General features: G+C 35.0%; 1 protein-coding gene across 1 annotated transcript in view; it reads right to left on the bottom strand.

Annotated features, from left to right (window-relative positions):
• Positions 1-3,599: 3,599 nt before the first annotated feature.
• LOC120353902 overlaps positions 3,600-10,596 on the bottom strand; it is a gene marked incomplete at its 5' end in the record, with an annotated part of 38,136 nt that continues 31,139 nt past the window's right edge. Inside the window, 2 exon segments of the mRNA XM_039439384.1 lie at positions 3,600-4,021; positions 5,690-5,949. Coding sequence (XP_039295318.1) covers positions 3,625-4,021; positions 5,690-5,949 — 657 coding nt within the window.

The raw sequence follows: 10,596 nt of genomic DNA, 5'->3' as shown, positions 1-10,596 counted from the left end.
CTGTGTGTTTTTCTGAGCTTTCCCACAGTAGTTTCATTGAGTCAAGCTTCCCAGGACTTGGCTGATTCGATCGAAAGCTGGTGTAATTCAAATTTATTATGTGTAAACTCTGATAAAGTTCAGAACTTGACTATCAGTTATAATAGAGGACTGACTATGAATGAGGAGAAAGAGGCAAAGTTTCTGGGCTTCACACTTGACACTTGCCTTAGTTGGTCCCAGCATATTGACATTGTTGCTAGCAAGCTGAATAGGGGTCTTCTTAATTAAAAACTGAGGTCATATGTCAGTTTGGATGTTTTAAAGGTGATTTATTATGCTCACCATCAATCTCATCTGTCATATGGCACCATACTTTGGGGTTCCAGCTTACAGTGGTAGACTTTTAGAATACAGAGAAAGGCTATCAGACTGATTTGTGGGCTTTCTAAGCGAGCACAGTGTGATGAGCATTTTAAAATTCTGGGAATATTGACTCTACCTTCAATATTGTTCAACAGAGCCTTATTTATGTTAAGGAGAATTTGGAGAAGTTTGTGGAGCAGGGGGTAGTTCATAGCCATAACACTAGAAATAGGGGTAATTTGACTACTTATCGGTATACCTATTCTAGTACACAAAAAACATTTCTATTTTTATCAATAAAATTGTTTAATTCACTTCCTGAAGATCTTAGAAATATGGAGAATGGAACTTTTAAAATTCATATGAAACGTTTCTTAGCAGCTAACCCTTTAAACAAGATTGAAGATTTTTATACATTAGCTAGGATATTCGGTTATAAGTGAAAATCAGGTGACATATTATCATAGGGTACTGATAGTGTAACTTACTGATGTAATATATTTTTTTTTGTATCATGTTGTATATTTGACACTTGTATTGTATCTGATGACCTCAGATATTGCTGCAATAAAAAAAAAAAAAAATAAAAAAAAAAAGTAAGTAATCAGGACACGGGAATCTTGAATAGAATGAATTTGATTACTTCGACAGAATCATACAATAGAATATGTGCTTTTAGAATTAAGTTTGTTTTTCGGTAATTCTTCAAAATTATATTTTTAATATGTGAATATTCCCTATTCTAGTTGTAATAATGTGCAATATTTCTTCTATGTTTAGTTTTGAAGCATCTAAATTTGAAAATCTACTTTGTAAAAATACTTGATGACTAAAAATGTTGTGAATATTGAAGAACTACAAGGCTTAACCTATTTCGGACTTTAAAATTTAATTTCAAAATAATTTATTTGCCAATTATACAGATAACAATAATTTGTCAAAGATGACTATGTGTTATCTAAATTTAGGAGAGGAATAGCACAAGGTTGCCTTATATTTCCTCTCCCTATCATTTTGATAATGTACTTATTGTTTAAATGAATGAAAATTAACATAATAAAATATACACAGAGTATAGTACTGCTACAGTAGGAAAATATTGACGTACCGTACGCTATAAATTGGAATTAACCACAAGAAGCTGTCCAAACTGAGTGCAAAGTTTTGTAGTGACTCGACATCATAGCTCTCTGTGATTCTGTTATCTGTTTTTCTGTATAGTGACTCACTACCTTATTTCAGATTATAGCAATCGCCGTTTAAAAGGCCACATAAACTGAATTTATGTTCATACCTTATAAAAAAAGGATTAACAAAAAAGATTCGCATTATAAAGTTGGCACCTGATTAGCATTGGTTTGCTACACTCACCTGTCATTGACAAAAACAGATAGCTCTATCCTTTTCCAATTCTGCACCGTTGCCACAAATCGCGAAGATATATAATAAACTACCAGAATATATCATATTGAATATGAAGATGTGTTATTGAATCATTAATGCCCGGTTGCAGAGTCGTTACATAAAATCAAACATAGCTATGTGAGACATAGTTTAAAATCACTGACATACTGTAAATGGTTGATCGTTGCACAGTTCGTTTGTAGAAGCCCATTTAGCTATATCTCAAATTAGCATCACACATGTCACACTGCAGCTCTATTCAATTTTTTCCGTACATGCTTCTATCCAACCAATGTCTTGGCATCGGGGAAAGTTTCAATCGATATCACTGTGAACAGACCTAAAAGACCTCACATAAAATTGATAAACAATATGGCGGCTCTTGACTTTTGGCAATATTTCTCACCATAGTTCTCACCATAGATTTGGAGGTTATAAACAACATAAAAAACATAAAGAGAGAGAAAATAATTTACTTATATACAGATGGTTTTTAGTAAACATCTTTCAAAAAAAGCTATCACAACGGTTGAGTTCAAAGCCACTGATCGGTGAGTAAACGATGAGATCGGTGAGTGAACGTGGCTCTGAACGAACCACTGTTTGGTCGTTGAACGATGCATAGACTCACATGCAGCGCTACTGTACTTGCAATTGAAATCGGCCATTGAGGAGGACAACCAGGAAGACTATGACATACTAAAGATCTTGAAGATTTTTGTGATTTATATTTCAACTAATGAAAAAAATATCCGGTTCGTTCACTGATCAGTTAATCGTACTTTCCACTGATGGAAAAGAATGTAAATACAGTAGCTGAACTTAAACAGACATGGCTGAATACGTGGTTGTTTACAAATAATAACTCCATTATAATGTATTTGGGAGCAGAGAAATGCATGATTACATGAATTCAATAACATTAAAAATATTTTACAAAGCATTTAAAACAACTCCAATCACCTGATGGTTTTCCATTTTGATTGATTACAATGAAATAGGTTAAGTTCTAGTTTTGTTTACAAAATATGATCTACAGGGGAAACATCTGTCAGTCATGACTCATGAGCAACCGTTCAGCCACAGAATACACACAAAATGGAAGGTATCAATCTAACCAAGATTTTAGTTAACCACGACACATGACTGCATCATCTTGTTAGAAATTAAAACTACTGCTGAATTACAATGCTACACTTTATTTCAAGATGGCGGATTATGGCATCAGACGTTCCAATCTGTGGTTCATCTGTGATCAGGTTTTTTACTGAACGTAAAAAAAACCCGATGGGATTGATCCGTGGCTTTGAACTCAACCAACCTCTAAAATGCATTTGGCGGAAGTAGATATTGGATTTAACAGCACGACTCCGGGCCCATAACTTAACTGACCGTTTTTAGATATTGGATACATAAATAAGTTCTTTCTGACGACCGTGCAACAAAATCATGTGTCTAATTGGGCGTTTTTAGTTTTATGGGAGCCATAGTTTACTTTTAAATCTGGGCAACGGAAAGTTAATTTATGGCTTCGTAAATGAGTTAACTGCCTGTTTTTAACTTTATGTGACGACTCTGCAACCGGGCATCAGAGATATATTTCTTGATGAATCTAGAATATTAAAAATATAATTGATCATTGTTGGCAACAATGAAAAATTAATACAATATCATTATATAGGTACCTAGATGACAAGAATCACACACAGCTATCTACTATAGAAGGAGGTGGAAAACTAAAATTGACAACCTTGGTTGACCTCATTCACAACTATCTACTGTAGGAGATGAGAAAATAAAAATGACAACCATGCCGACCTATCTTTTCGTAAAACGTTATAACGAGAATCTCACTACAGGTGTACTGTAACTATTCTAGGTGACATCCGAACCACCTACCTGTATCTGCTCAGCATTCTCAGCCGACATACTAGTAGGGGGTGTAGTACCCCTGGACTCAGTGTCGCCCTCATTTCCGCTCTGCGACAGATCTGTCTGACTGCCGCAGCTGATTTGTCGCTGACGGCCGCTGAACGGCAACAGCGCTAGCGGCGAGCTAGTGGCGCTACTCGAAGCAGTAGCCGCGCTACAAAGCGACGATGCAGTAGTAGTAGTGTTGGCGCTATGCTTGGTGAAGCGCGGCGTAGGAGTGAGCTTGTTGTTGGAGTCTAGCGAGTAGCAGCGTTTGCGCATCATGAGTCCGTTGCTGTTGAACTGGATCTGGGGACTGCTGCCTGATGGGTGGAGGGTTACTGGGCTCTGGCTGTCCAGTCTACGACATAAAATCAAGCTACGTTATTCCTATTCCATTCACAAAATTCAGTACAATTATACAACACATATATACAGTGCAAACTATGAAACACAAAAATTGGGTAGTCAATCAAATCAAATAATTCTCTTCAATGTTGTTTTTCATCACGAACTGCTTATTATTAAATCACTTTTTGCTATTAAAAAAATCTGGTGTGGTACACTCACACAACTTTCCTTGCCGTTATGAAAATTGATTACCTGACGCTAGTATGCACGCGCATCTCAAGTCTACTTATAAACGAAGATCTGAGCCAGCTGGTGACAGGACAATAACGCTAGAGACACTAGGTCTGCTATCTCTTCATAGTGAATGATTTAATAGAATCAACAGTTGCCAACAGTTTGCAATTGAATAATCACATTTTCTCGAATTTCGAGCTTATTTTCAATTTTAGGTGAAAATGTTACTTAACATTAACATCAACGTTAACATTAATTGTGTTTTCATGCTCAATCGTTTCCACTTGAAATTTTATGTTTAAATTATATCTGAAGCCTGATAATTGGGAATCTACAATCAAACTTTGCATGGATGGGGCGGAGCTCCTGAAATTTTTACAGATATGGGACTTTAGCAGTTGATAGTTACTTCTTTATAAGTATTAAGTATTTGTTTATTCATTATTGTTATCTTTATAATAGGCAAATAAATAAAAAATAAAATGAAAATTGGCAAATAAAATGATAGAGCTTATCAATGTCTATTTTTGGTATAAATTTGATCAAAAACGTTGGGCCGTTTTCGAGAAAATCGCGAAAAACCCAGTTTTGACAAAATTTTAGCCGCCATCTTGAATTGCATTTGATCAAAATTGTTCGTGTCGTATCCTTATATTGTAAGGACGTTAAGTTCCATATTTCAAGTCATTCATTTCAAGTCAAATTGGGAGATGAGATATCGTGTACACAGAACACACATACACTCATACACACACATACAGACCAATACCCAAAAACTACTTTTCTGGACTCAGGGGACCTTGAAACGTATAGAAACTTGGAAATTGGGGTACCTTAATTTTTTTTCGGAAAGCAATACTTTCCTTATCTAAGGTAATAGGGCAAGGAAAGTAAAAGTGGCCTCAAGACGTCACAATAATTAATTGGATATCACTTTATCATATAATATGTAGTATTCTTAAGTTTTGTTTTTTCCAAGCTTTTGCGATTTTTGTAAATTACTGTAATACTTTCTTCAACATTATAGAATTTGAATTGTATATTAAGTACTTGAAGCAGAATAAGTGAACTACAACTCACTGCCAACACACAAGGTTTGTTATGTTGGCAGTGCCAAATATTACATTGATAATATTGTTGTACTCAAGTTAAAATCAATGTCTATTATTGTATTATATACTCTTGTAATTAATATTGTACAAATATGTATTTATAATTTTGGCAATAAATTCAATTCAATTCAAAAAAAAAAATCAATTGAAATGAAAAAATTCTTTATTAAGCGGAGTTAGGACTTAAGTCCTCTGTACCACTCAACCTCGAAAATGTTTTTCCAAACATAAAGAGCTAATTTTTGTGCTGTATCCTGTACAATACCCACATAATATCAACTTATACCCTGCCAAAATTAATAATTAAAGAACGAATAAACTTGAATGCTGACCTGTCCCTAGTCCGCCTAGCTCTGATATCCAGCGCGGAGAGACTGTTGTGGCGTGCAAAGTGCGTAGGAGTTGTGGGCGGTGAGGAGCCCCCTCGGGAGCCGTGGTACTCGGGCGGCGTGAATGGCACTTCCTGCTTCACATTGGCCACGTTGCCAAGCAACAGGTCCTGGGCCTCACTGGGCAGCATGAACCAGCGCAGTGCCGATGTGCGCTCGTCAAACATCACACACTGGTCGGCTAGTGGGTAGCGTTGCGCCATCTTTAACAACAAAACAAACATTTATACTAGTAGTTCTGTGAACGGTAGACCTCGCGCAGTTATAAAAACCACAGCCTCCTCTAATACTGTCCATCAGAGTTAATTATGTCCTGTCCAGACGTGTCGGCGAGATATCGGTGTGTAAACCTTAGACCAGTTATAGAATAGACACGGCCCATTGTATATTCATACTGAAAGTCGATGAAGCCAACATCTACTGCCAAATCCACCCATCTTGACGTCACAACAGTGACGTCACGCATCGTATAGTAATTATAGAAAACTTTTTTGAGTTTGTTGTGTTTAACTTACATTGTTGTTAACATAGCTTTTTTCCATAGCAGATTGTTATTTATTTATGTAATTATTATTTATGAAAATAGTAATCTCCTGCGCAGCATTTAATTGTACTGAAATTTTTAGGAAAAAAAGTGGAATATCTTTTCATGCGTAAGTTGAAATTTATACACATAAATATTGTGAGATGTAACTGTAATATTATCCTTGGTTATGATGTAAGTGAACTCATTGCAGCATGACAATAAATTAGTTTTGTAGGCTACCGTACCTTATTATTTTCAAAACACATTATAACTTTGAAGCCGATATGACATAACACATCATAACTTAACCGATATTGTTTTTTCCTGTAGATGGAAATAACCTAAAAACACCATGAATCTGAAATAGACACAATCTGAAAGTTTTCCATACGATGCGTGACGTCACTGTAGTGACGTCAAGATGGGTGGATTTGGCAGTAGATGTTGGCTTCAGAGGCTAGACTTCCCAGCGTGTCTATGCTATAACTGGTCTAAGGTGTAAACAACTAATGGCTGTTTGGGTTGTTGTATCAACAATGTTAATAATTTGTTGTAAACAGCTATGCTACTATCATCAAAAGCTTACAGAGTTGAAAGCAGAGAAAAGTCGGGAGAAAAATAGTATGTTACTTCGAGTTGCATGCCTCATTGAATGCAATTAATACTCCACACGACAGCTGATTTTTTACCAAGTTACATCGAGATATTAAATGCATGCACAGTATATAGAAAAAGACGGTAGCCTTACTTTGTTTTTATAGTGAAAGGTTAGAATGTGCTACTCACATAAGCGCTGAGTATGCAAGTAATATCTAAGCTTAATAAATGAGTCTACAGATAGATTTAAAATGAAACTTTTCAACTGGTTAGTGAAAACACCAATGTATTCTATACAAGAGTTCTTGGATTCCGATATGATTATTGATGTTTGATTCCTTGTTGCTTAAAGCTTTTCTTTCTTGTTTTAACATTTTGACAGGGCCTTGTTTGTACTGTTGTTTGTATAATGATGAATATTTGAATTCTTCTGGGCTTACTTTAGATGTAGTTATGTTTATGTGTTTATATATGTAAGTTAAAGTTTATCAATAAATAAATTACTTTTTAAAAAAACAATTTTATTCATTACAAAACATTACAAGTTTAACATGAGGTCCGTTCGCTATGTGCGCTAGCAAGGAACTGAGCTCTGAATACAATGTTGTCTTCCACTATGACTATGCTGACTAAACAAGTTAACTGTGATTCTATGCAGTTTTCACTCATATAACTCCTCCATCCCTAAAGAGAACATCAGGGGGTGGATGAGCTGCAAGAACGGGTTGCACATTTTTAAAGAATTCTTTATAAACAATTATGATAATAATTACTAGAAGTACGATATACAGTAGAGAAGTCCATAGACTAATGCTTGTCGTAAAATTACTTTCTTCCCTATGGGGTGTACTTATTGACATCAATCGGATTAAAATTAAGATGTTCTAAATTAATTGTGAATTCTGGTTCCTGGTCTTCTTCATAGTATTAATAACGTTGTCTAGGTTCAATAACTTAGGTCTATACTTCGATTCAGACAAATGATTAAGTTTTTTACCATTATAATAAAATGTATTGTTGTTGCTATTGATTAAATAAACTCCTTTTACAGACTTTGTTATCATTTCTGATTGCTTGTCAATTTTTATAGTTTCCTCATTTGGAAAGATACACAAGTAGCTATTCAATTCTGGAATCCATTTGACAATACTATTATCTATTTTCATCTTACTATATTTACAATTTGATGTAGTTCCTGATTCAATAATTTCTTTTTCGCAATTTAGTTTGTCATGATACAGATTTTCTATAGAACAAATGAAAATTGAATTTGTTTTTTAGTACATTCACTAGTCAGACCTTCAATTGATATTTCTTGTGTAGACGGGGATCTCGTCTGTTGTCCTTATCACGTGCTTGATTTGATTAGTGAAGGAAAGTTTTTCTCCTTCAACATAAAATATATCTTTATAATCTCTTATCAATTTTGTAATCTCAGATTTCTCTTCATTGTTCATGTGGTCTGTCCTAATTTTATTGAGGTCCAATGTAGGTTTACTGTGGTTAATCATGTTGAAATTTGGATGGTTTAGTTTGGATTCAAAGTTTTCGGGTGATACACATTGATAGTTCTCGATAGGTTCAATTTTGATTGGTTGAATGAAGTTGAGAGTTTTATTTTCTGTAGTGGGATTCGTAATTGTACACAAGGCACGACCGTCTGTCACTTTAACTAGTGACTCAGGAATTTCTAAGCCTTTGATGTTCTGTAATGTAATACACCATCACCATTCACAATGCCATTGACCTTCATGTAAACAATACGCGATGTTCTGGCTTCAATGAGATGACTTTCTATTACCTTTTCATTTGCCTTCTCTCTCTGATCTAGATTGTAATAGAAAATAGGTAATTTTTTCCCACGCAATATTATTACATTATTTACAAAGTCACACGAGCATTCCAATTTCTTAATGTTATCTAAGCCTAACAACAGATCAAATTTGTCATGAAAATCAAATAAATGGAATTTCAATTTTTGTTTTCCTAAAATTTGGATGTCACAACTGAAGTTTTCTTTTGAAGTTCCGTGAACTGTGGTTACTTCGAAGGGATCTTTTACTACCGTTTCTTTGTAGAGTCTTGTCCGAGAAATGGTTTAATAAAAGATTTGTACTTGCGGAATCGATTAGTATTTTCAAGTTTGTTTTGGGGTCATAAAAATACGGTAGCTCATTATCGGTGTCTCGGAGATTCATTATGGAGAATCGTTTTTAGGCTGTGTGGCCTAAAAAATGGTTTTCCTCAGATTGTTCAATTCATTGAACTTTTGTTCGTCAAAATAAATTTGACTGTTCTGCTGATTTTCAAGCGATAGATTTTGGAATTCGGGTATTTCTTCGAAACTGTTTGTAGCTTCGTCTACTTGATTTGTTGCTGGATGTTGTTGCTAGTCATTTGAAATAGACGTGGATTTTTCTTGGCTGGTCCGTCATATGTGTTTCGAGTGGAAATACTCATTGGGGTAGGCTGATACTGTTGTTGTTGTGGTGGTGGTTTAGGGTGTTGATACTGTTGTTGATACTGTTGTGGTTGTCGAAATTGTCTGTTTGGAAATTGTCGGGGTTGAAACTGGTGTTGATTGTGTTGGAATTGACGGGGTTGAAATTGATTTGGGTTTCCTTGGAAGTTTCTTTTGATTGGCGGGTTGCCTGACAGTTCATTGAAAACAGGGGTTCTTTTTTGTTGGTAGTAACTTGCTAAGCTTGGTTTTTGGTGATTTTGTGTTTGAGTTGATGTCATTTTAAATTGAAAATCGTTACACAACATGTTGAGTGCTTGTTCAAGAGAGCTTGGGTTTTTCGTTCTCATTAGGGAACCGACGGGTTCACGTAACCCTCTAAGAAGTACTCTTAATGCTAATTTCGATACATACTGGCAAAGAACATTGGAGGCATGCGGTTCTTTGTTAACAAAATAAGCGATTTGAAGATTCAAAAGTTTTTGGATTCTCTGATAGAAGTTGAAAGGTGTTTCGCCAGTTCTTGTTTTAATTCACTCAATTCTAGATTCAACGTGAAACAGTCCCTTTGTCTAGATAACTAGTTAGCAATACGTTTTTTACGTCAGGCCAATCATAGCTACCTGAACTATCACTACTTCATTAGCTTGTCCTTTGATTTTAGATAGAATTGTTGAATACAAATACTCATTTTGAAAATCATCTGGGTTACTTTTTTACATAAAACTTAGCTACTAACTTATCTACAATGGTTATGAATCTATTCAACGTGTTGGTTCTCCAAAGAACTCAGGAATCATGTCAAGATACTCTTCTTGAGAACAGGAGTAGTACCTGCTGGTACACAAGATCCTGCTGCTGGCAATTTAGGGGCAGGTGGTGCTGGTGGATCATTTTTAATAATGAATATGTGGGTCAAAATGTCACAATAATAAATAGTTCAAAAGATAAATAATTGTTTCTACTCACAAGATAAATCCAACATTGCACTATGATTTCTTAACACTATTTCACTGATGACAATATGCACTTGACACAAATGAAGTTCTCTGTGGCAATATTCACTTGACACAAATGATGTTCGCGACGACTTCTCAACGGTGAAAACCGACGAATTATTTCAATGTTTGGAAATTATTTTCACTAAATTTCACGAATTGACTAATTCTGAAGCCGTCCTACCGACTGCGCCAGTTAAAGTTTATCAATAAATAAATTACTTTTTAAAAAAACAATTTTATTCATTACAAAACATTACAAGTTTAA

This window comes from Nilaparvata lugens, chromosome 12 (assembly GCF_014356525.2).
Source record: "Nilaparvata lugens isolate BPH chromosome 12, ASM1435652v1, whole genome shotgun sequence".
Classification (NCBI taxonomy): domain Eukaryota; kingdom Metazoa; phylum Arthropoda; class Insecta; order Hemiptera; family Delphacidae; genus Nilaparvata; species Nilaparvata lugens.
This window is presented reverse-complemented; position numbering and strand designations above follow the sequence as displayed.